The 26,308-nt window shown below is 46.0% G+C and overlaps 1 protein-coding gene across 8 annotated transcripts in view; it reads left to right on the top strand.

Moving 5' to 3' along the window:
* Window positions 1–23,078, top strand: part of LOC139406565 (semaphorin-6B-like) — a 134,678-nt gene extending 111,600 nt beyond the window's left edge. For 6 of the 8 annotated variants that reach the window (XM_071149278.1, XM_071149283.1, XM_071149282.1 and 3 more), the window contains 2 exons: window positions 2,161–2,219; window positions 21,426–22,697. In XM_071149278.1, the coding sequence (XP_071005379.1) occupies window positions 2,161–2,219; window positions 21,426–22,309 (943 nt within the window). In that variant the 3' untranslated portion in view covers window positions 22,310–22,697. Of the gene's footprint in view, window positions 1–2,160; window positions 2,220–21,425 lie in introns of all 8 variants that reach the window. The other 2 variants (XM_071149280.1, XM_071149281.1) reach the window with 2 other exon arrangements.
* The last annotated feature ends 3,230 nt before the right edge of the window (window positions 23,079–26,308 follow it).

The raw sequence follows: 26,308 nt of genomic DNA, 5'->3' as shown, positions 1-26,308 counted from the left end.
ACTTCTCCCCGCTCCATCCCCGCTCCCTCCCCACTTCCCCCCGCTCCATCCCCGCTCCCTCCCCGCTTTCCCCCGCTCCATCCCCACTTCCCCCCGCTCCATCCCCACTTTCCCCCGCTCCCTCCCCACTTCCCCCCGCTCCATCCCCGCTCCCTCCCCACTTCCCCCCGCTCCATCCCCGCTCCCTCCCCGCTTCCCCCCGCTCCATCCCCAATTCCCCCCGCTCCATCCCCACTTCCCCCCGCTCCCTCCCCGCTTCCCCATGCCTCCCTACCGCCCCCTTCCCACTCCCCCATCCCTCCCCCACCATTCCCCCCGTTCCCCCACCGCCCCCGCCCTCTCCCCCACCACTCCCCCACCACTTCCCCTCACGTCCACCCAGCCCAGTGAAATAAAATCTCTCTTTAGAGAGGCTGCTTATTGATTTATGTGTGCGAACAGGTACAGTGCCAGCAGTATCAGACAACAGAGCCTTAAAGAGCACCTTACGGCCTCACCGTTATACAGTTAAGGCTCCTGTGTTGTTTCTGATTTGATTTAGCAAGGGCGGTCAACTTGCCCATCGATCCTGTATCGAGTGATGCGCCAGTTCTAGTTTGAGGATGAATTCCATTTGGAAAAGTCAAAACAATGCTGGGCAATGAAGAAACTCTCAGTAGTTTGCAATATAAGACTGTAATATGGACTATAACATGGACTGTAACAGGGACTATAATATAATATAATACTGTAACATGGACAGTAACATGGACTATACTATAATATAAGACTGTAATATGGACTATAACATGGACTGTAACATGAACTATAATATAATATAATACTGTAACATGGACAGTAACATGGACTATACTATAATATAATATAAGACTGTAACATGGACTATAACATGGACTGTAACATGAACTATAATATAATATAATACTGTAACATGGACAGTAACATGGACTATACTATAATATAAGACTGTAATATGGACTATAACATGGACTGTAACATGGACTATAACATGGACTGTAACATGAACTATAATATAATATAATACTGTAACATGGACAGTAACATGGACTATACTATAATATAATATAAGACTGTAACATGGACTATAACATGGACTGCAACATGGACTATAATATAAGACTGTAACGTGGACTATATTGAAAGGAATATAATTAAGTTCCTTACTGATTAGTTTGTGTTGATATTGTTTTATTACTTTAGGTGTTTTGTGCATCTTTATCAGACTTTACGTTCATAACTTTACCGGTAATCTTGCCTCCTGTAGACAATTTGTCCTTAAACTAATTAGCATTTTCTCAGCTTTCTCAGGTATTGTTACAAAACATTGCCATCCTACCTATCTACTCTAAAGATTACAGCCTGCAGCCTGCATTTAGCCAACACAATATACCCTATCAGGGTGAGCAATATATTCACAATTACTGTAACCACTTCAGTGTAAACTCACTTTTCAGAGTCACTCTCAGGCAGTAAAACACTCAGTTGGCCTGCTTGTTGTCTGGGCCTTTTGAACTAATTGCAGATCGTACAGCAGGAGACACATCCCAGTGAGCTGTCTGTGACTGTTGCTGTGCAGCCTGCCCTCTTGCCCTGGGCACTTTCCATGTTTAAATGACATAATTGGACGGGGGCCATTTTGAAGTCAAACTGCAGCCGTTTCTCCTCGTTAGAGGGCCTTTATGGTATACATTCACTAGATTAGAATAACTAGCTCTGTTTCTCTGGATATGGGCCATGACTAAGAGTGGCCTGCTCTCTCCAGGGGACTATAATGGACCTGGTCTGGTCTCACTGTCGCTGGAACTCACTGGTTTCATTTCCTTTTCATTTTGTCTCTTCATCATATAATGTCAGAGCTCCCTTTAGTTTTCCAAGGGCTCATATTACCAAAGTAGAAATTCTAATTGTTTTTAAAGTATGAGGGGAAAGAGCATATCCAGACGTGCTTTCAGAGGTGGGGGTATACTGTACAGTATGAGTTCTATCAACTTCACACTAAAAACTCTTCCTGTCCTTTCTGGTACATTTCATAGTGTTTTGTTTACCAGAGAAAAGCAGAAAGTTCTGTCAGACCAAAGCAGTTACACGATGTATTGTTTGTGTCCGTTGATAAATGACTGCGTCTTTCCGCTCTTCCAGACTGCCGTTCGAGCAAGACGTAGAACGCGGCAACGTGTCCCACTTGGGCGACTGTGACGGTAAGATATGTTTTTCTTTCTCTTTATTGCCATCCTCTCAACCTGTGTTGAGAAGTATTAGTGTTGATTCTGTGTTCCTTACGTAATTGCCTTCTCTAGGGTAGAACATCATACTGCTGCCTAGCTCCATATCATCACTGCCATGTTGAAATCCCCATGTCTGTTTAGAATCTTTCCTTTTTTTATTTTTTTCCACTTCTGGCTAATTATTATGCATCTCTGAAAATCCTCGCCTTGATGTTTTCCGAGTTGTGTTCTGTTGTGAAAATGAAGGTGGCACAGCAAAGCGATTGCTCGGAGAGAAATTTCCTCGATTCCCGTGGCTCTTCTGATCCCACCGCTAATTCTGATGAGACATGTGTGCTATTACTGCTCCACCTCTTCAAGTTCTCAGAGTTCCTCTGCCATGCACCTCGAGAGCCACTCAGATAAATAGTACATAACGGTCACACACGTGCCTCTAATCCTGCATCAGAGGGGCTGTTTGAAGCTGCTTTCCCGCCCCTGGACCCCTCTGGGTCCTGCTCTTTTTCCGTCTATGGGTGCTGGGCCGGTGGCTTGTCACTCTTCCTGTACGCTTGCGGTTCTGATACTGACATGACAAACGTGTGGTGGCCCTGACTTCTGCTGACAGAGGTGCTGTTGGTTGTCTCAAGATGAATGGTGCACCGTAGCCCTGCGTACGCTTGCCAAAAGGGTGCGCCAGAATCAGTCTATCAGCTGCCAGAATCATTAGGCACTGTGTCTTAGATAGTGATGAACTTGTGCTTCAATTTCCTCCTCCTATTGATGCTAAATCCATTTTTACAGCACATAGTTCCCCCAGTGTACATCGCTCACATGGTCTACACAGATCTCTGTATCTTTGTATCTATCAATAGACAAGACAGTCTGTGGAAGACAAAAAGCTGTAGAAAAGAGACCTGTTATGACATTTCATCATTCATTCATCATAGTGTTACTGTTTGTAACCTGTGAAGTATCATCTTCATTCTCACATCACAATACACACACACACACACACACACACACACACACACACACACACACACACACACACACACACACACACACACACACACACACACACACACACACACACACACACACACACACACACACACACACACAGAGAGAGAGAGAGAAGGCAGGTGTGAGTCTCCAAAGCTCTGAGGTAGATTAGACAGAAGCATATCAGTCCATATCTCTCTACCTGACATCTGTCTGAGTCTGTAGCAGGCAGATAGAAAAGAGCCTGCCGTGCTCCATCCATCCATCACCATCTCCCTCCTTCTCTCTCTCCCTGAGTGAGGGAGCGTACCCAGGCTCTGCCGCTCCTCAGTGATGCCCCCACTGCACACACACAGCGCCGGGCTAGGGCCCACCGAGCTGAAGCCACAGCCAAACTCCAGCCAGACCCCCCCCTTTTCGGCACCCCACAGAGGAAGATGGATGGACAGCCCTGCTAACAGCCCATCTTACTGCCTGTCCTTCTCCTTAGCCAGAGAAAAGTAGCCCTGGAATGAGAGGAGGGGGAATCGATTTTCATCTCCTCTTTGGCTCGATCTGAGTCTAATAAATATCAGGAGTGAATCTATAAAGCAGTCTGCAGCCGTGATGGCTGAGGGGCTGAAGGAGGGGTTGAGGGAGGAGACATGGCTGAGCCCGGGGTCCTGGACAGGGGCGTGACAAATGGAGTGAGAAGGTCACCGCTGTGTCTGGAATCACCATGTTGGCACTGCTCCCGTTAGCGATAGCGTGACGAGGCAGTTACTCTGTCAGTTGGCACAAGGAGGATGCCTACTCCTGCTCTCACACCTCGCTTTTGCTCTCCCTCTCCATCCATCCTTCTACAGTATCAAAGTTAGAGCATGATTCAGTGCAGGAACAGTATATCCCATGGTGGTCTACCTCAGCCCAGGTTAGGAAAGAGGCAGTCACTGTCTCTCTTCTTCTACTCAACAACACAGAGATCAGTTCAGGACAGGAGCTTGCGATTTCCCCCCTGAAATGTCAGACGTTTGGATGCCTGACTTCTCTAAATCAGTCCTGATCAAAGCAGATGGAGACATCACAGCTTTTAATTGAGCTGACCTGTGGTGAAGGGCTGCTTAGTCAAATGAGTCCAATCAGAGCTGTGTGTGTGTGTGTGTGTGTGTGTGTGTGTGTGTGTGTGTGTGTGTGTGTGTGTGTGTGTGTGTGTGTGTGTGTGTGTGTGTGTGTGTGTGTGTGTGTGTGTGTGTGTGTGTGTGTGTGTGTGTGTGTGTGTGTGTGTGTGTGTGTGTGAGCGAGGGAGAGGGAGAGGGAGAGCCTGTGTGAGTTTGTGTTTGCATGCGCGTGGCTCTGCATGCTGAGGGTCTGGGCCTATCCTACCTCGCGTCAGCCCACAGCCTACAGCTCAATCACTCTGTCCCCAGAGCAGCCCAAGCCTAATGCTGGACTTAGACTTTTAATCATGTTTGAGTTGAACCCAGTCAGCTCTGAAAACTCCTCTAAACTTGTCAGGTAATAATCACCAGCAGTGTAAACACAATAATGAGCGGGGTTTGAGTCCGGGCGTCAACTGATTGTCTGACGTGTCAGCTCCACTTATGAGCAGTTATTGCACCACGCGACTGCAGAGTGCAGGTTTTCCAGGTCATGACCTAACTTGCAGGAGTATCAGTTACAACAGGGTAAGCTCAGCTAAGTGTCAGGCTAGACATCAACCGTATACTATTTCATTTGTTGAAAGGGACCTTTAACTCTCACAAAATGTAAAACTATGTACATAGGAAAAGAACCCTATAGTGGTGTTTCTTCACCCAAAAGCTCCAGACAGCTTGGTACCAGTGATACGGTTCCAATGCACCCACTGGCTTCTCTAGCAAACGCTGTGGGAATCAACAGGAATTTCTGTTCGCACAAAAAGCTCATCAGCTAATGTCAACTGTATTAAACCAGGCGTCAAATGGGAGAGGATGCTGTCACTGCAGGAGAGAGTCGCTGGCACCATCACTTGTTCCAAGTCAACGCATTTCAAATCTACCTTTTCCCAGAAAGACGTCCCAGGGAAGCCGAGTAGGTTTCCGTCTGTGTGAACCAAGACAAAACGCGATAGTCAACTCTTACGCTCCTTCGCTGCTCGCTCACCATTCACTCCTTCCACGCCGCCTTGAAAGCACTCAGGCATAATGACAGACCCTCACCAGCGAGCGAAGCCATTACAGATGGAAGCAATTATGGTGCTGTGAAAATATTTCTCAATGTAAGGCGGTGTTTTGCCCTGGAGAACAGCGGGTTGCAATCACAAATGAATTGAGGTCCACAGCACAGCATTGAAGCGAGAGCAGGAAAGATCTGACGCGGTTGCGTCATGTTAGTGGGTGACAACTGCAAGGACTCCGGGGGAGAGGAAGCGGGAGGGAGCATTTGTTAGCACATTTACCACATTCTAATTTGTGTCGGTTAGAGGCCTGAAAGGAGCCGGTAAAGATTAGTGCTTTATATTTACATTGTGGAGCAGTAAGTAGTTTTGAAACCTCTAGATGACAAATGCATTCCCTGAGGCTGAACCCAGCAGAGACACTGCAGCAATCACTCTAGGAGAGCTGCTCCGTCTGAGATCTTAGTGACCTTTACTACACCGAAGTCATCCGTGCCCGACCATCAAAGCTCCGCTCCTTGCACAACGAGAAGGAGGAGGGCAAACCACACGCCCCAGACGCCAGCCTACTTCCTCTCACATACGTCTCAGCCACAAAGCAAAGATCTGAGACGCTTGAGCTGGGCCTATCCTACCTGCTGTCTGACGAGAGGTGCAGGTTTGTGAAATGTGAGGGGGTTTCAATGTGCAGCATCAAACCTGAATATCTAGAGAGGTGCGAGGACTCCTGAAGGGCTTCTTCTCTTTCATGTGGGTCTCTCTTGTGAGGAGTATGGGGAGAAGAGAGTGGTAGGAGAGAGAGAGAGTAGGCAGCGAGGTGAAAACTGATGGGTATCAGAGAGAGCATGAAAGGACAAACAGCTGCCGTAAGGTCCCGACCGAGCCGGGCCGATAGCTGGCTAACACACCGCCATCAGGCCTCTGCGTGTCAACAGGAAATAAACCCCATAGACACAAATTCATGCCGAACTGTAAAGTGCTGATCTGGCGAAGGATGATTGACTGCCTCAGTCTAATGCGTTCTAAGGCCTCATGCTGCATGGCTGAGGAAAAAGTGTTCAGCAGTTAGTTAAGTCCCAGAGCCCCATAATGCCTCATTCCTAACCCTCACATAGTGACATTGTCTCTGAAACTCGTGGCATTATCTCTCACTGAGACTATAATCCAGCGTGCGGTTCCCAGGTAACATTCGGCCTCCCCTCACTAGTCTCCACACCCAGTGTATCGATCACCTTAAAGGGGATTTTGTTCAATTCACCACAAAAGCTGTCTATCTGATGCCTCATCTCACTGAGGATTGGTCTCATTGTTGTACAGGAGGATTTTCTAAAGCCGTGGGCCTGTGGCGGAGCGGATGTATGGTGCTGAAGGCATTTCATTAAGCGTGTGTCGTAAATCAGAGGAGCAGGGCGGAGGAGCTGATTCAATCAGCCAACCAGATGGGCTGGAGTCCCAACCAATGCTGGATGATTTAATCATCCCACTACTAAACCTTAAACAGTGTGTGATGGGAACAAATCCAATGCTACAACACTGAGGTGTTAACACCGAAACAAATAGTTCTGTGTTTTCAGCTGGCGGTCATACTGTATATTGTGGTGTGTACAGCCATGGCACACTAGATTTATGTCTACAGCATGTGGGAAAGATGAAGTTGAAATTGTGAGGTACCTGATTGGAGAATGAGCGATTGTAACCCTCGGTGGATCGTTAAACTAATAACACGGCCCGGATTTTGAATTTATTGCCTGTGACATACCTTTTGAATATTTGTTATTAGTTTCCATGGTGTGCTTTTCCTTCGCACCTAAATTGAGGATATCAATTACTGCCCAACACCAACCATAACCGTAGGCCATGGGGTGTAGTTGTGGGAAAGGGAGTATAAAGCGACAATCCTCCGAGACGCATTTTTCTGGAAAACTATTTATTTCAGCACGTCTTCCACAGTCCACAGCCCAGATGTTTTATTTGGATTGTATGCAGCTGAAAGTGCTAACAGCCTCAACCTTGTTAAGCTGCTCCTAAAGGCCGGCATGATAAGAAAAGAAAGGTCTCAAAATATAGGCCCACTAATATAAGCCCACTCAGTGTGGAACATGTGAATAGGCCCACTAATATAAGCCCACTCAGTGTGGAATATGTGAATAGGCCCACTAATATAAGCCCACTCAGTGTGGAACATGTGAATAGGCCCACTAATATAAGCCCACTCAGTGTGGAACATGTGAATAGGCCCACTAATATAAGCCCACTCAGTGTGGAACATGTGAATAGGCCCACTAATATAAGCCCACTCAGTGTGGAACATGTGAATAGGCCCACTAATATAAGCCCACTCAGTGTGGAATATGTGAATAGGCCCACTAATATAAGCCCACTCAGTGTGGAACATGTGAATAGGCCCACTAATATAAGCCCACTCAGTGTGGAACATGTAAATAGGCCCACTAATATAAGCCCACTCAGTGTGGAACATGTGAATAGGCCCACTAATATAAGCCCACTCAGTGTGGAACATGTGAATAGGCCCACTAATATAAGCCCACTCAGTGTGGAACATGTGAATAGGCCCACTAATATAAGCCCACTCAGTGTGGAACATGTGAATAGGCCCACTAATATAAGCCCACTCAGTGTGGAACATGTGAATAGGCCCACTAATATAAGCCCACTCAGTGTGGAACATGTGAATAGGCCCACTAATATAAGCCCACTCAATGTGGAACATGTGAATAGGCCCACTAATATAAGCCCACTCAGTGTGGAACATGTGAATAGGCCCACTAATATAAGCCCACTCAGTGTGGAACATGTGAATAGGCCCACTAATATAAGCCCACTCAGTGTGGAATATGTGAATAGGCCCACTAATATAAGCCCACTCAGTGTGGAACATGTGAATAGGCCCACTAATATAAGCCCACTCAGTGTGGAACATGTGAATAGGCCCACTAATATAAGCCCACTCAGTGTGGAACGTGTGAATAGGCCCACTAATATAAGCCCACTCAGTGTGGAACATGTGAATAGAAAGTGTTAAAAAATATAACACAAAGGAACCAGTCAAACGACCGACAGTTTCCCTCTCATCAAATTGAGCATGGGTTGGAGTCAACTTCCTGTGATAGATATGAATTGAACACACACCATTATTTAAACAACTCTGCTCTATCATTTAGCACAAGGTCATTGTAGCAGCACAGTGGACTACTGTGTAGATGCATTTATGATGGAATTAGCTAAAACTTCAATCTGTCCTTTACTAATAGGACGGCTGAAAACCTGATTCTATTAGCAGTTTTGTGGAAATGTTATGGGATTGAATTGAAAACACATGCTGGGGTTCATAAATATTTTACCATATTGATCAGTAGAGGCAACCTAGACCTGCCCTTATAAGGTTCTACACAACCTCTAGCCAGCTCACTCAGTCATGACTCTTCCTTGGTAATGTAGTCAGAGGAACTATAAATGCCTTGATAATCAACCCTATGAGTAAACACAGTGTCTATGATGTAGCAAGGCTATGGAGCTCCAACATGTCTGACCACAGAACAATGGTGGAGGGAAGGAGACCACACTGGAGAGGAACCCAGATCAGAGAGAGAGAGAGAGAGAGAGAGAGAGAGAGAGAGAGACAGAGAGAGAGAGAGACAGAGAGACAGAGAGACAGACAGAGAGAGAGAGAGAGAGAGAGAGAGAGAGAGAGAGAGAGATACAGAGAGAGAGAGACAGAGAGACAGAGAGAGATACAGAGAGATACAGAGAGAGAGAGAGAGAGACAGAGAGAGAGAGAGAGACAGAGAGATGCACCGCTCTTGACCGCAAAGCTCTACAGAGAGTTGTGTGGACAGCCCAAGCTTCTACCCACAAGCCATAAGACTCTGAATTAGCCAGACTGCTAAGTAGTTAGTTAATGGTACCCAAACTATCTTCACTGACTCTGTCTTGCACTGACCCTATGCACACTCACTAGACTATATATACACACCATATACAGTATACACTCACTTACACACACTACATTGACACTCCCACAAAAAATACACACACATTCACATACACTACAATCCTCATTGATCTGGTACAGGTACTCCCTGTATATAGCTCCACATTGATCTGGTACTCCCTGTATATAGCTCCACATTGATCTGGTACTCCCCGTATATAGCTCCACATTGATCTGGTACTCCCTGTATATAGCTCCACATTGATCTGGTACAGGTACTCCCTGTATATAGCTCCACATTGATCTGGGACTGGTACTCCCTGTATATAGCTCCACATTGATCTGGTACTGGTACTCCCTGTAAATAGCTCCACATTGATCTGGTTCTGGTACTCCCTGTAAATATAGCTCCACATTGATCTGGTACTGGTACTCCCTGTATATAGCTCCACATTGATCTGGTACAGGTACTCCCTGTATATAGCTCCACAATGATCTGGTACTGGTACTCCCTGTATATAGCTCCACATTGATCTGGTACATGTACTCCCTGTATATAGCTATATTCTTGTGTATTTTATTTTATTCCTCTTGTGTTACTATTTGTTGGGATGTGTTCATCAGAAAGCATTTCACGGTAAAGTCTACACCAGTTGTTTTTGACAAAGAGAGAGAGAGAGAGAGAGAGAGAGAGAGAGAGAGAGAGAGAGAGAGAGAGAGAGAAAGAGAGAGAATATAGTGCCTGGAATCTTTCTTTAAACAAAGATAGAAATAATGGTAGAACGAGTACTGAGCCATGAGTGCAGGCAGTGCATTCAGTCCATAATTCTCATATATTACATACACACACACACAGTACACTCACATTCACATAGACACACACACACTCATATTTATACACTGCTCAAAAAAATAAAGGGAACACTAAAATAACACATCCTAGATCTGAATGAATGAAATATTCTTATTAAATACTTTTTTCTTTACATAGTTGAATGTGCTGACAACAAAATCACACGAACATGATCAATGGAAATCAAATGTATCAACCCATGGAGGTCTGGATTTGGAGTCACACTCAAAATTAAAGTGGAAAACCACACTACAGGCTGATCCAACTTTGATGTAATGTCCTTAAAACAAGTCAAAATGAGGCTCAGTAGTGTGTGTGGCCTCCATGTGCCTGTATGACCTCCCTACAACGCCTGGGCATGCTCCTGATGAGGTGGCGGATGGTCTCCTGAGGGATCTCCTATCAGACCTGGACTAAAGCATCCGCCAACTCCTGGACAGTCTGTGATGCAACGTGGCGTTGGTGGATGGAGCGAGACATGATGTCCCAGATGTGCTCAATTGGATTCAGGTCTGGGGAACGGGCGGGCCAGTCCATAGCATCAATGCCTTCCTCTTGCAGGAACTGCTGACACACTCCAGCCACATGAGGTCTTGCATTAGGAGGAACCCAGGGCCAACCGCACCAGCATATGGTCTCACAAGGGGTCTGAGGATCTCATCTCGGTACCTAATGGCAGTTAGGCTACCTCTGGCGAGCACATGGAGGAAAATAAAAAAATAAAAGAAATGCCACCCCACACCATGACTGACCCACCGCCAAACCGGTCATGCTGGAGGATGTTGCAGGCAGCAGAACGTTCTCCACGGCGTCTCCAGACTCTGTCACGTCTGTCACATGTGCTCAGTGTGAACCTGCTTTCATCTGTGAAGAGCACAGGGCGCCAGTGGCGAAATTGCCAATCTTGGTGTTCTCTGGCAAATGCCAAACGTCCTGCACGGTGTTGGGCTGTAAGCACAACCCCCACCTGTGGACGTCGGGCCCTCATACCACCCTCATGGAGTCTGTTTCTGATCGTTTGAGCAGACACATGCACATTTGTGGCCTGATGGAGGTCATTTTGCAGGGCTCTGGCAGTGCTCCTCCTGCTCCTCCTTGCACAAAGGCAGAGGTAGCGGTCCTGCTGCTGGGTTGTTGCCCTCCTACGGCCTCCTCCACGTCTCCTGATGTACTGGCCTGTCTCCATTTATTGTCAATCAGTGTTGCTTCCTAAGTGGACAGTTTGATTTCACAGAAGTGTGATTGACTTGGAGTTACATTGTGTTGTTTAAGTGTTCCCTTTGCTAAAAAAAATAGTGTATATACTCAGTGTCCAGTTTATTAGGTATACCCATCTAAATCCCTGTCGGACACCCCTTTGCCTCCAGAACAGCCTGAATTATTTGGGGCATGGAAACGTTGCTCAATTGGTATCAAGGGACTTAATATGTGCCAGGAATAAACTAGTCAGACCATTACAACCCTGCCATGTTAGGTGCCTCCTAAGAAGAGGTAGGTGTAGGAGTCAGGAGCAGGAGAGCAAGGAATTTCCAGTGGCACAGTTGTTTATTATAAAGTCCCAAAACAACAACAGGTGGGGAAACACACCCCAACGAAGTCGCCATACATAGGGAAAATCACAAAGCACACGGAGGAGAAACCTCTACTCCTAATACAGTACCAACGGTACAACGACTGTGAGAAACAAAAAACCCTGTTTCGCAAACACGCACCCCTAACAAAGCAAACACAGCAAAATAATCCCACACAAAGACTAGCAGGCAGCGGAGGTTAATAAACCCACCAAAAATTAACTAATAGGACACAGGTGTAAACAAAAACAGACAGACACAAACGAAAAGGAAAAATAGATCGATGGCAGCTAGTAGGCCGGCGACGACGACCGCCGAGCACCGCACGAACAGGGAGAGGAGCCACCTTCGGTGGAAGTCGTGACATGCCACCAGTTATTACCGTTGACACCAGGCAGGATGGACTCACGCAGCTTATGCCAAATCCTGACTCAACAGGAACTGGGATTTGTCCGACCAGGTGATGCTTTTCCACTCCTCAAATGTCCTGTGTTGGTGATCGCTTGTCCACTGGAGCCTCTTCTTCTTGTTTTTAGCTGATAGGAGTGGAACCCATTGTGGTCGTCTGCTGCCCATCTGTGACAAGGTCTGACGAGTTGTGAGTTTTGACATGTCGTTCTGCACACCACTGTTGTAATGTGCCGTTATTTGCCTGTTTGTGGCTCGCCTGTTAACTTGCAAGATTCTTGCCAGCTGTTTTTGCCCACAGGACTGCCGCTGACTGGATGTTTTTTGTTTGTCGCACCATTCTCGGTAAACCCTGGACACTGTCTTGTGTGATAAGCCCAGGAGGCCGGCCGTTTCTGAGATATTCAAACCGTTTTACCCATTCTAACGTTCAATTGAATAGTAACTGACTGCTTCAATGCCTGTCTGCCTGCTTTATATAGCAAGCCACGGCCACGTGACCCACTGTCTGTAGGAGCGAACCATTTTCGTGAATGGGGTGGTATACCTAATAAGCTGTTCACTGAGTGTATACAGTACACACATAAAGATGTGCATGCATATTATACGTACAAGTACATTGACATGCAGAGAAACAGTGGGTCCCTAGGTCAAAGTCCCTCAGATCATTCTATAACACCAATAATGTCAGTCGCTTTCAAACTAAGATGCATTTATGTCATGTGCATGTCCATCAGGAGTGTTGCTGCTTTGTACTGTAGTTTGAAGGCAGGATGTGTTTCATGTGTGAGCCAACCCAGTCTCCGGAACAGTAGTTCCATATCCCCAGCCTGTTCTATCCCCTACTGCAGCAGCCAGCATCACAGTTAATAACTGCATGTTTCCAGTCACCACATACCCGCCGTCACTGACACCGCGTTGGGTTTGAAAATCAATAACTCCACCGCTGAAAGGCCTGCCAATTTGTGAGCACGGGCATAGCAAATCCATACACTGCCAGTGTTTTAATGAAGAGAATCTTAACTATTGTGGCTTTTCATTATGCCGGCCTACTCCGAGCCAGGGTCCATGGGGGGAAGAGAGGGAGCGAGGGAGGAGATGGAAGGTGGAGGAATGAAGGGAAGGAATCAGAGGGATATCTCTGGAGATGCAGAGAGAGACAGGGGAAGATTAACGGACATGCCACTGGAATGGAAGAGGAGAGAGGAAGAGCAGATCAGGGAAGCGAGGGAATAGAAGACGGGGCTGCAGATGAATGGAGAGATATGGGGAAGATTAACGGCAACATATAAATGAAAGAATGTGAGCCCTGTAGCTTGGTGAATACACAGAAAAAAACAAAAAACAAATACATGGCAGTTAGTTAGTCGGCCTCCATAGCTCAATTTCCCTCCGCTTGGCCCATTTCTCCCTACCTCCAGCTCTAACTAGGCTTCTCCTGCCTCCGCGCTTGTTCTCCTGTAATTGGAGCTGGAAGCCCAAGACGTGCTCAGCGTTCGTCAGGCTGACAGTCAGGGCGGCTTCCATTAAGGTTTAATAAGTGAGTCGGCGAGGAGAGGGTTGCTGTCAGCCTAGTGGGGCAGAGAGAGACCTGCCCCCCTCCCATCTCTTCCCTCCTCACCCCTCCCTGCTCCAGCTGCTTTGTCTCCCCCAGCCACGGCCACAAAGCAGAGTGGCCCCAAAAGCGACACTCACTAATGGCCTTTCAGACTGCGATGTGCATCGTCTCTCTGTGAGGAGAAAGAGAGAGACACATTGGGTCTGAAGGGGAGGAGAACGTGCTGCTCCAGATATGGAAGATGCATTTCAATGGTGGTTCATTCTCATTACCAGGAAAGGGCAGCCCTCATTGCAACATTCTCCAGCTGAGCCATGGAAACACAGACCCTCATCGGGACCTCTCCCTCACACCGAGACCACAGCATATTATTGCACCATACACAATTTAATGTGAAGCGCCATAGTGAACTCCGAACATGCATTGGTAGCATATAAATGAAAGAATGTGAGCCCTGTAGCTTGGTGAATACACAGAAAAAAACAAAAAACAAATACATGGCAGTTAGTTAGTCTGCCTCCATAGCTCAATTTCCCTCCGCTTGGCCTGGTACTCAGGGTTCTATTGTCCCTCCATCAGGTCCTAATGGCCTGGTACTCAGGACTCTATTGTCCCTCCATCAGGTCCTAATGGCCTGGTACTCAGGGCTCTATTGTCCCTCCATCAGGTCCTAATGGCCTGGTACTCAGGGCTCTATTGTCCCTCCATCAGGTCCTAATGGCCTGGTACTCAGGGCTCTATTGTCCCTCCATCAGGTCCTAATGGCCTGGTACTCAGGGCTCTGTTGTCCCTCCATCAGGTCCTAATGGCCTGGTACTCAGGACTCTATTGTCCCTCCATCAGGTCCTTATGGCCTGGTACTCAGGGCTCTATTGTCCCTCCATCAGGTCCTTATGGCTTGGTACTTAGGGCTCTATTATCACTCTATCGGGTCCTAATGGCCTGGTACTCAGGGCTCTATAGTCCCTCCATCAGGTCCTAATGGCCTGGTACTCAGGGCTCTATTGTCCCTCCATCAGGTCCTTATGGCCTGGTACTCAGGGCTTTATTGTCCCTCTAACCACTCTGACATCAATGAAAATGCAATTCAAAATCACATCAAACACTTATCGTCAACACAGTATCATCATTTTAAAACTCAGCTCGCTGTGATGATCAATTTGAAGAAGTTCAACAACAGGTTGAAACTGAGTGGAAAACATGGTTGTTGTGGATGTTGTTTCAAAGCCTGAACCCAAAGAAATACACATATTAGGGCTTATACATATGCATAGACCTATATATATATATTTAGAAAAAGATTAGAACCTATAACCTACTATTATAGAACCTATAACCTATTATAACCTACTGCATATTACGCACAGTAGAAAAACATTTATTAAACTGTTTAAAGATGTCTTTGATACATAATTGGTCTAGCCTATACTGAAAAATTTAACAAATTCTTGTCATCGAGTGTGGACTGTATTATTATGCATACTGGATGGACAGGTTTCCTTCTACTATACTCCAAAGTTACTATCAATGAGTCTGGGAGAGAACGTATAGGCCTAGGCGATGCTGTTGGTTCATTGATTGTGCAGGACGGCTTACAGAGTTAGCCTACACTAGTGAATTACTATTTGATTTTGTGAATAGGCTGACACATTACCTTTAGTTACAGAATATCTCACCATCGGGAGTTTCCATTTCTCTCTCCTTCCTTCCTTTCTCCAGGGTGCAGAGAGAGGTGCTGTCAACAGTTCAATGAAATATGTTTCGTTGCGAAAACATTTTACTCTCGATTTTTCCGAACTGATTTCACTTGCTCCCAAATTAAGCCCTGGGTAGCTGCAGGACCAGGGTTGGAGAGCCCATGGCGTACAGAGATTGGGCGGAATATCCCCTGTCGCACAGCGAGAGGAAGTATGCTCCTCGAACAGTGGTTGATGCGTGAAATAAGTGTTTTCTTTAAGCCCAGACATTTCTATGTGCAATTTGTGTGAAAGCAGAGTTTTTGATGGTTGCCACTAAAAAGAGGAGGATCCCAGCTGCTACTATATTGATTTCTCAGCTGCACATGTTCCTCTATAAAAACGGAGTAGCCTACCCTGCATGAGTGAAAAACAAAATGGTGGGAAAGCATTCATTATTTCAGTGCATATGGATGATAGGTCCTTTTTTCTCCTGCCCCTGTTCCTGTTCCTGTTTCTGTTCCTGTTTCTGTTTCTGTTTCTATTCCTGTTCCTGTTTCTGTTTCTGTTCCTGTTTCTGTTCCTGTTTCTGTTTCTATTCCTGTTCCTGGGCCATTCTAAATGTAAACAAATGTTACATTTTTGTAAAGACTCAATTAAATTTAAAGTTTATCACTTGATGAGACATCAGCATGTGCAGACTGAGGCAAGGAACAGAGCGTGAGCTTTTTTTTCAACTTTCTCAAATCATCAATAGCTTATAGTCACATCATGCAGCCCATATACACTGTGTGTACATAACATTAGGGACATCTTCCTAATAATGAGTTGCACGGCCTTTTGCCCTCAGAGGAGCATCATTTCGTTGGGGCATGCTTTCGGCACTCCAATGCTTCCCACAGTTGTGTCAAGTTGGCTGGATGTCCTTTGGGTGGTGGAACATTATTGATACACACTGGAAACTGTTCAACATGAAAAACCCAGCAGCATTGACGTTCTTGACACACTCAAACTAGTGCGCCTGGCACCTACTACCATACCGCTTTCAAAGGCACGTCATTCTTTTGTCTTGCCCATTCACCCTCTGAATGGCACTCATACACAATCCATGCCTCAATTGTCTCAAGGCTTTTAATATCCTTCTTTAACCTGTCTTCTCCCCTTCATCTACACTGATTGAATTGGATTTAACAGGTGACATCAATAAGGGATCATAGCTTTCATCTGGATTCACCTGGTCAGTCTATGTTATGGAATGAGCAGGTGTTCCTAATATTTTGTACACTCAGTGTATGTTATGGAATGAGCAGGTGTTCCTAATATTTTGTACACTCAGTGTATGTTATGGAATGAGCAGGTGTTCCTAATATTTTGTACACTCAGTGTATGTTATGGAATGAGCAGGTGTTCCTAATATTTTGTACACTCAGTGTATGTTATGGAATGAGCAGGTGTTCCTAATATTTTGTACACTCAGTGTATGTTATGGAATGAGCAGGTGTTCCTAATATTTTGTACACTCAGTGTATGTTTGGATTTCTAAGACATTCCAAGGTTTGTATCATTCACAAATAACTCTAAATCAAGCATACAGTATTATCACTTTTGCGCTCAACATACAGTAGCCACTTCACATGCTTACTCACTCCGGAATGGGAAAAATATCCATTATATTTTATTCAGCTAAGTTCAATTATATTCTTCTTACTATAAAATCATATAAAATAATGTCACAGGACTTATAAGCATATCTTGTCAGCTAAAGGAACAAGCCTACAGCCGATATCATGGTGCATAGCCAGATAACATACAGTAGGCCAAATCATATTCTGTTCTTTTGAAATACATTTCCTTCATATTACAATGTTTCTTTAGGCCTGCCTAAAATAAATAATGGATTGGTGTATATTAAATGAACTTACTAGACTTTTTAAAATTCCAAAGGCGTGCATCAGCGACTTGTATGTGTGGAGGCGTGGAGATGCTAAACATGTTTATGTTAATAAATGGTCAATTATTATGAGACCTGCAGTCTTTTGCTTGACAATAACTGGCTGACAAAATTTCATGACCACCAAGTATGAACATTTCCAGATGTGAATGAAATGATGGTCCAACGTTGTTTAGAGAGCCATCAAGGCTTGTGGTTTTTAGGAATTACCAAACCTAAGAACCAATTCATTACCTTATTGTTTTATTCCTAAACCAGAGGCCTCAGTAAATAATACGAGAGCAGCAGCACCATAGCCTGAGAATGACATTTATTCCACTGTCTCCTCTGCTGCCTGGCTGCCACGGAACATTGAGGAGCACAGTACTTTCCAGAGTTATGTAATAGATACTGCCCGTGAATCCAAGTTGAATATTGTCCCGAAAAGGGAAAATAAATAGTGCATGAATCAGGGATATGTTTAGGCTGGCCAAGTGGTGATGCCAACAATGTGTTTATCTCTGCCTAAGGGGGGAGAGAGAGAGAGAGAGAGAGAGAGAGAGAGAGAGAGAGAGAGAGAGAGAGAGAGAGAGAGAGAGAGAGAGAGAGAGAGAGAGAGAGAGAGAGAGAGAGAGAGAGAGAGAGAGAGAGAGAGAGAGAGAGAGAGAGAGAGAGAGAGAGAGAGAGAGAGAGAGAGAGAGAGAGAGTTAGCAAATGCCAGATTCAATATAAATATCACAGAATATGGGTGTTTAGCCGAATACACAAACACAATGGTAGGGACTGTGCTTAGCCAGCAGAACTATGAGCTCCCTATGTGACAGTTAGAGGGAAGGAAAGAGAAGAAAGAAATAGGAGGGAAAATCAGTCACGTTAATATGAAACCAAAAACACATACATTCACATTTACTATTTATTAGGATCCCTATTAGCTGTTGCCAAGGCAGCAGCTACTCTTCCTGGAGTCCAAACAGGAAAAAAACAATTACTTCACAACAAAACAATAGCCTACATCATAAATAAAACAGTACATAATACAAGACATTGTTACATTATTACTCTATTATTACAAATGTATAATATACAATTTACAATACTACAATAATACTATCTATATTGTGGATTTTAGTTTTTTAGTTTAGTTTATTAATTCAACCATTTAAAAAAAACAAGCACACATAAAACTTGAAAAAGCCATACTGTACATGAGTTAAATCATGGAGGATAACACACAAAGTCTGGGACTTTCCTTTGTGGTCCTCTTGAAACAAGATGGCTAGACAAGATCCAACACGGCTGGACACAGTATGGCATTGAGATAATAAAACGTACAAACAAAGAAGAAGACCATCTATCTCATCATTACTGTTACATCGTAGGGGTCATTCATATGGGCACAGAGGACATCAAACTGTTTTTTACTTTATGTTTAAAGCTCCCTAGATAGGACGTCATTTCATGGGCAGAGGCAACTCATTCCACTCGGAGGCTCCAGTATACAAAAGGGTACCTTTCCCAGCATTCCTCCTGAACATGTATAAGAACACATTAGCAACATCTGGTGCTGTGATTTTGTGCATCCCAAACATGGGGAAAGTAATCACTTAAATATCTGGGTGCAGAACCATAAAAACTCCTATAAACCAAACTCAGTCTAATCTGGGACACCCTATCTTCAACAGGCAGCCATGTGAGTATGTGGACTCATCTTCAATACTACCCTGATTAGCTTATTCTGGGCTATCTGGAGCTTCCCCTTCATAAGCTTAGATAAGCTCCAAAACCAGGAAGTACTAGCGTAGTCAAAATGGCATTGAATGAAGACAGTGGCTAGCACTCTCATGGAGTCCTTATCAAACAGCTTGGACTTTCTAGCCAAAAACGTAGTCCTGGCATTAACCTTCCCTAGCACTTTAGTGGCCATGCTCATACCTTCCAAACTACCATCAAGGATGCATCCCAGGTAGCTAACAGAGGTTTTAGTAGTCAGCACCTCACCCCCTAACTCCACTCTGATTTCAGAGGACCTACACATTTTAGGTCTGGACCCCAAAATAATTGCTTCAGTTTTCCCTAAGTGCAGAGATAGCTTATTATCTCCAAGCCATTTGCTAATGTTAGTAAGCTCTGTGCTAAGTATGCTCTACAACATAGTTTTCCTATTGTGAGACACCAGAAGTGTATAGTCATTTGCATAAATGAAAAGACGGCAAGAACCAGCATCTTTCATATTGTATATATACAGAACAAGAGAGGCCCAAGCACACTCGCCTGGGTGTCCAATCTATGTCCAAAGTTGAAGATGGAAGAGACACACAGCACATAATTCACTCACTGTAACTATGCTACCCAGCCATGCTCCATGTAACTCCAGGCTCTATTGGATAAGTGATAAAACACTAATTAGAGTAGAAAAGGACATTGATTGACCAAGATAGCATCTTGATTAGTACTAAATCATTTTCACTGTGGCCTGTTGAGTGGCCCCTTCTATTGTTGTGGTGTTTAATATAGGCCGTCGCCATTCCCCTGCCTCGTGTCAACGCATGGAGAATAATACTCTGTCTCGCCAAGCCCCCAAACCCAGTCATTAACTACTAGCTAGTTTCTTCTACCTGCTCCTAATTCTTGCCATTTGTCTCCATTAAAATAAATGAGTCCGACGATAACGTTATGTTAGTTTAAAGTAGACCGCTGCTCCTTGCATTTTGGAATGTTCTTTCTCTTTTTTCTGTGCAGGGTGAATAAGTGACTCTCAACATCGATTAATGACATCTATCTATTTCCTGTGGGGCCCGCTTTTATTTATCTGGTCCTCTCCTCTCCCAGACACACGCATCACCATCCCTTTGCTGTTGGAGTAATTTAAGAAACATTTACTGTGTTTGTCTGGAGCCTCAGTAGTCTGCTGTAGGCCTCTTTCCCTTCCCTTCCCTTCTCTCTCTGTCTCTCTCTTTTTTTCCCACATTTCTTCCTCTGGCTGGGAGTAAGCTCTTTGTTTTCTATTGGTGTTGTTCCTGGTGCTTGCACTGCAAAGAACACGTTTTCTATTGGTGTTGTCCCTGGTGCTTGCACTGCAAAGAACACGTTTTCTATTGGTGTTGTCCCTGGTGCTTGCACTGCAAAGAACACGTTTTCTATTGGTGTTGTCCCTGGTGCTTGCACTGCAAAGAACACGTTTTCTATTGGTGTTGTCCCTGGTGCTTGCACTGCAAAGAACACGTTTTCTATTGGTGTTGTCCCTGGTGCTTGCACTGCAAAGAACACGTTTTCTATTGGTGTTGTCCCTGGTGCTTGCACTGCAAAGAACACATTTTCTATTGGTGTTGTCCCTGGTGCTTGCACTGCAAAGTACACGTTTTCTCCTGACATGTTCTTAATTGATCCATGGCAGCAGCTTTGTGCTCTGCTGTTTTTCACTGCTTTAATAATTCATATATTTCGTTCTCCAGAGGAGCTTCTCTCATGTTCTTTGGGGGAAAATAAACATATTGTCTTAGGCCTTTTTTCAGATGTGCTGTCAGTGATTGTAAACATTGTGAATCATTTCTCATACCGTTAGAAGAAATAACTTTGTGAAGTTCATGTGTAAATACAGTAAGGAACTTAAAGCAATTATTCACTATTAATTCCAGAGTGTACAGACATTCTTCCGCTGCAAAATTAATGTTCCGCATCGCTTCGGGGTTGGGAGATATTCTCAATCAGGAAGACAGTTATTATAGCCATTAAAATAACCATCCACTTTAGGTAATGAACACAATTAGCCTTTACACCAATAGCATACCTTTGCAGGAGAGCATTCCTCCCCACCCACTGAGGCACAGATAAATAGGCCACTTTGTCAAGCTGTAAACTCCCACATGTTTACTAAGGCCAGGGCAGAGATGCTTTGTCTAGCGACTTTAGAACACCAATGAAGGCTAAAAACAGAAATGGATTGTTGTTTTATAATGTATATTTCTTTTCAACATCCATTGTCCTACAAGAGTGTCTGAACACTCTCACATATCCACTGTATCCAATTACTTACTGACATCCTTTACTGTCTGTCTGTCTGTCTGTCTGTCTGTCTGTCTGTCTGTCTTTCTTTCTTTCTCTGTGTGTCTGTAGGTCTTCTTCAGGAGTCTTTCATTGACGAACCAGACGGTCTGGTATCCGTCAACCTGCTGGTCGTGTCTGCAGTCTCAGCCTTTGCCACAGGGGCGGTGCTGTCTGGCCTGGCTGTCTGCTGGATCATGAGTCATCGCCACCGCCACCGCACGCGAGGAACAGGAGCCAACAATAGGAGCCGTAAAGGGGACAAAGAGCAGAACATGCTAGGTCAGGGGCGGAGTGGCTCGGTGATGAGTGTGACCCGTACCAGTGGCAGCGAGAGGACCCGGTCACATTCCCAGGCAGACAACCCGTTCGTAACGCCCAACGGCTGGCCTAAAGGAGAGATAGACCCAGGCCTACCTACTCCAGAACAGACCCCACTGCAGCAGAAACGGCCTCCACCCAGTATGAGGCTCCCAGACGGAGACTGGGACCAGAGCCAGACCTTCCTCAACTCAGTGGGCATGCCCTGCCCAGCCAACTCAGTCATCTACCTGAGCTCCAAGTTCCTGCAGGAGAGAGGGGGCAGGCACGAGGACCCAGGGAACGTGGGGCCCCCCAACACCGAGCGAACACGTTACCTGGTCCTGGCCAACCACCGGGAGCCCCACGGAGGACAACCCAGGACCACCCTGAGGAACTCTGCAGGCGAGTATAACTATCCAGCCACACCGCAGGACTCCCCAGACCGCAGGAGGGTGGTCTCAGCCCCCAGCAACCAGATGGACTTTGGGGAGCCCCCCCGCTGGACCCATGAGGGGCTCAACTATAACAGCAACAACGGAGTGCCCTACCACTCCCAACGCCCAGGCCTGATCCGGGCCAACCACCACGGCCTGGCCGACTTCAATCACCTGATGGGAAAGAGTGTGGGCGAGCATACCCATAGTGGCCAGTGAGAAGAAGAGTGCCATGAACCCCCTTCTCTGAAACCCATTTCCCCTCAGCAACTGGAATACCCTCAGACTCTCCCATCCCAAATCCTGCCCTGTCTGTTCTCTCTCACTGTCATTCAATGTTCTGACATCCCCTGGCGCGTAGCCTGGCTGCCTGACTGACTGACTGAAGAGACTGGGCCACCAGAATCCAGCAGCTTAGAGAGAGAAAGAAAGAGAGAGAGTTAAAGAGAGGAGGTTATTCTCCTCATGGCTACTGCTCTGCTCTCGCCCTGAGAGGTGCACCCCTCTGCTCCGTAAGTGGTTTAACCTGTGGAGCTGGGGCTGGACACAATGAGACCAATCTCAAGGACTAGTAAGCGGTGCAAGGGAAGGAACATTTTGTGAAAAAGGAATTTAAAAAACGGACAACCGCTTCACTGATAATTTAGCATTCAGCTTCAGTTGTGAAAGGTCTCCTTCTACTATCTTGTGCTCTGCAAGTCATTCATGTTGTGTGACATTTTTATTTCTGCTTTACTTTTGTGCCAGCATCCAGGAGACAACCATGTGTTTGTCCTTGGTTTTCAGGCCAACTCTATCACTCAGCTCTATCCGTCAGCTTGAGTTTGGTAGGTATTAGCAATGCCCGAGAACACTGAATCACACATTAAAGGAGAGGCTTCCTGTCTTAATGTGAGCATACAACACACTGGAGCTTCTTATAGGAATAAGCTTGATAATGATGTCAACGATTATTCCCATTGTGTTAACAATCATGGAAAAAACACACATTTCTAGTGTTTCTGAAGCTCTATTAAGTGTTTATAAATCAGACCGTGTAATGATTATATCCCCACCCAAGTCTTCAGCCCAGAACTATCAACGACAGCACTGGACTTGAACATGTCAAAAACCAGGAGGGAGTAGATATGAAGATGGTACCTTCTCATTTGATAAAAAGTGGAGGGAACAAGGAAAGAGGGCAGAGAATGGTATGATAACTCCCTCCCTCTCCCTCTCTCCTTCTCTGTCTCCCTCTCCCTGGGTCTATGTGACCTGACCTGAAGCCTAGGCTGCCCGACCTGGTGGAGAGGAGAACACACAGCCCATGTAGGGGAATGTGAGCATGGCTGTGGGAGATAGCGGGTCCTGGACCCTGCCACTGGGGAGTTCCATTCAGGCTCCTCTCCCTGACACTGAGTCTCTTTGTGCCCTGGAGCAGGAGGAGATGGCTACAACAAATAGCAGTTAAGAGTCAGGGCAGGCAGGACAAACCCAGCTTCCTAGCCCAGTGGAATATCAATGAGGAAAGCAGCACTCCCCTGCCCGTCCCTCCGGCCCACTCACAGACACGGGCACCGTTTGGGACTGGGGCTGAGACCAGGCAGGGTGGTGGGCGCACGGATGGATTGATAGGGCTAGGGCTGGGACCAGGCAGGGTGGTGGGCCCACGGATGGGTCGATAGGGCTGGGGCTGGGACCAGGCAGGGTGGTGGGCCCACGGATGGGTCGATAGGGCTGGGGCTGGGATCAGGCAGGGTGGTGGGCCCATGGATGGGTCGATAGGGCTGGGCCTGTCAGACTGGCATCATTCAGACTGCAGATCACTATATCCCTGCCTTTCAGCGTCTCCCACTAGATCTCTGGCCCAGCCGCCATTATCAATCCCAAAACATTTACAAATCAGTGTAAACTGCATCCCTGCGCTGGGCGCCGGGTGGCAACATGCATGGGAGCGCATAGACTGGCTTCATTAGTGGGTCTGTGGGCTGGGAGGAGCAGAGGAGTAGAGCAGGAGAGAGATGTACTGAGGCTGGAGGGGCATAGGAGGAGCAGGGGCTGGGCTTTGTATGACTGGCAGAGAGTGGAGGTAGAGAAACACAGCAGCACCAGTGCACACATGTAGATATGTACAGGGCTTAAATTCCGAGTTATGCTGACCTGCAGGGGGAGCAGATGGCGAGGAAACCTGGCCTGTATAGAGCCAGCTGTGTGGTGGGCTGAGGAGAGGAGCCAGGCTGAGCGGTGGGTTTGTTTGTCTTAATGTGAAGGGCTAACCCACTGAGGTAGAATACTAAACGAGATTAATGTAGTGTAAGCACATGATCTAGCTGGGTAGAAATGCCAACACATGGCTGGGTTCAGGGAAACAGCTCAACAACTGATCGAGTGTGTGTGTGTGTGTGTGTGTGTGTGTGTGTGTGTGTGTGTGTGTGTGTGTGTGTGTGTGTGTGTGTGTGTGTGTGTGTGTGTGTGTGTGTGTGTGTGTGTGTGTGTGTGTGTGTGTGTGTGTGTGTGTGTGAGTGCGTGTGTCTGTGCTTGAGTGCGTGGGTGTTTGTTTCTGTACTTGTATTACAGTAGTAATGAGTGTTGCCATGAATGAGTAATGTAGTGGGTTGGGGAGAGGGGGGGTTATAGCATTAGCACAGTGAAGACATTCTTTACATATTCCATACTATAGTAGACAACCCCTCCTCCTCCTCCCATCTCCATTGTAGCCCTGAGAGGAGTGTTGGTTGAGAATATGGGGCCTTGACAAAGTTTTGACCCCCTGTTGCCCCCTCTCCTCTCTGTCACCCCGCTAGTTGCGTCCCCTAAGTGCAGTGTGTGATTGAGTCCTGCTCTGCCTGCCCAGCCAGCCGTGCTCCAGCTCCCTCTCTTACACTGTTTCACTAAACATGCTTGATTAGGCAAAGTACATCCCATCCCCTAATGGTGTGATGAGCCCCTGAGAAGATTACTACAGACACATCGAGAGGGAGACGAGCACCCACTCTCATCCCCAGAAATCACCCTTGCATACACACACATACACACACTCTCACTCGCACACGTGCACACACACACACACGCACACACACACACACACACAGCACCCTAACCAAATTCAGGATGTAATTTAATTACGATCCGCTGTCATCACCAGGCCAGGGAGGAGGGAGGCTTGTGGCTCAGACCCAGAGATGTTGCTCAGACCCAGAGATGTGCTCTTTGGAAAAGCCACATGATAATATGATTCTCTTAGTCCCCCATGACTATATATTAAAGAATCTAGGGTTCCCCTTTCTATAGCGCTTCAGGCTTGCACACAGATGGACACACACATATATACACACACACACACACACACACACACACACACACATACGTGTTTCACACACACAATCAGCCTCTTCTTCTCTACCCCATGATGTATAATCATGCTGTGTCCCTCTGCTATTTAGCTGCTACAATCAAACAGAGGCAGTTTTTCAATGTGTCAACACCAGAATGAGAAATCTGGGTAATTTACTGTGAAGCGCTCCAAAATCTTTGCTCTTTGAAAATCAGATTTGAAATGTTTTAACCGTTTTTTCATACATTAGCAATCCTCTGATGCAGTAAATTGTTTTCTTTGGCAGCCATTTCTTTCTGCTGGGAGATTTTTGTTTGGTTCTGTTTGATATGTAGCTCACACAGTGTCGCCCCCTCCCTCCCCCTCTCCCACATGACCCGATCTGTGTGTATAAATATCATGGACTGTGTGTGTGTGCCTGAGGCCATGCCATTGTCTGTTGTTGGCTCGTTTTCCTCGGTAACCCAGTGATTAGCTAATGGCCCCCGGCCAGAAACTGCCATGTCGGGATGGGACACCCTAGAAAGAGCCACACCAAATAAGGAGACATGTAACCCAGTCTGCTGAGGAATTAACACAGGCAGCAGACATTTTACTCATCCAGCGAAACACATCGAAGGATAAGCACAAAAACGTTTGCATTTTTGTAAAGTTGTAGAGAACATTCTATTTAGTCCGCACTGATCATTCTTGTCATGTTTTCATTATTTTTCCATTTTTTTGTTTCTATGGTAATATTTGTTTGGGTTTTGTTGTATTGGATTTTGATTTGCTCTCTGGTGTGTGAGTTTGATGATGATGATGATGATGATATTGATTAGGAGGAAGATGATGGTGATGATGATGATTAGGAGGAAGGTGATGATGACGATGTGTATGACGAAGAGGATGAGGATAATGATGAT

The sequence above is a fragment of the Oncorhynchus clarkii genome, chromosome 4 (genome assembly GCF_045791955.1).
Source record: "Oncorhynchus clarkii lewisi isolate Uvic-CL-2024 chromosome 4, UVic_Ocla_1.0, whole genome shotgun sequence".
NCBI lineage: Eukaryota > Metazoa > Chordata > Actinopteri > Salmoniformes > Salmonidae > Oncorhynchus > Oncorhynchus clarkii.
This window is presented reverse-complemented; position numbering and strand designations above follow the sequence as displayed.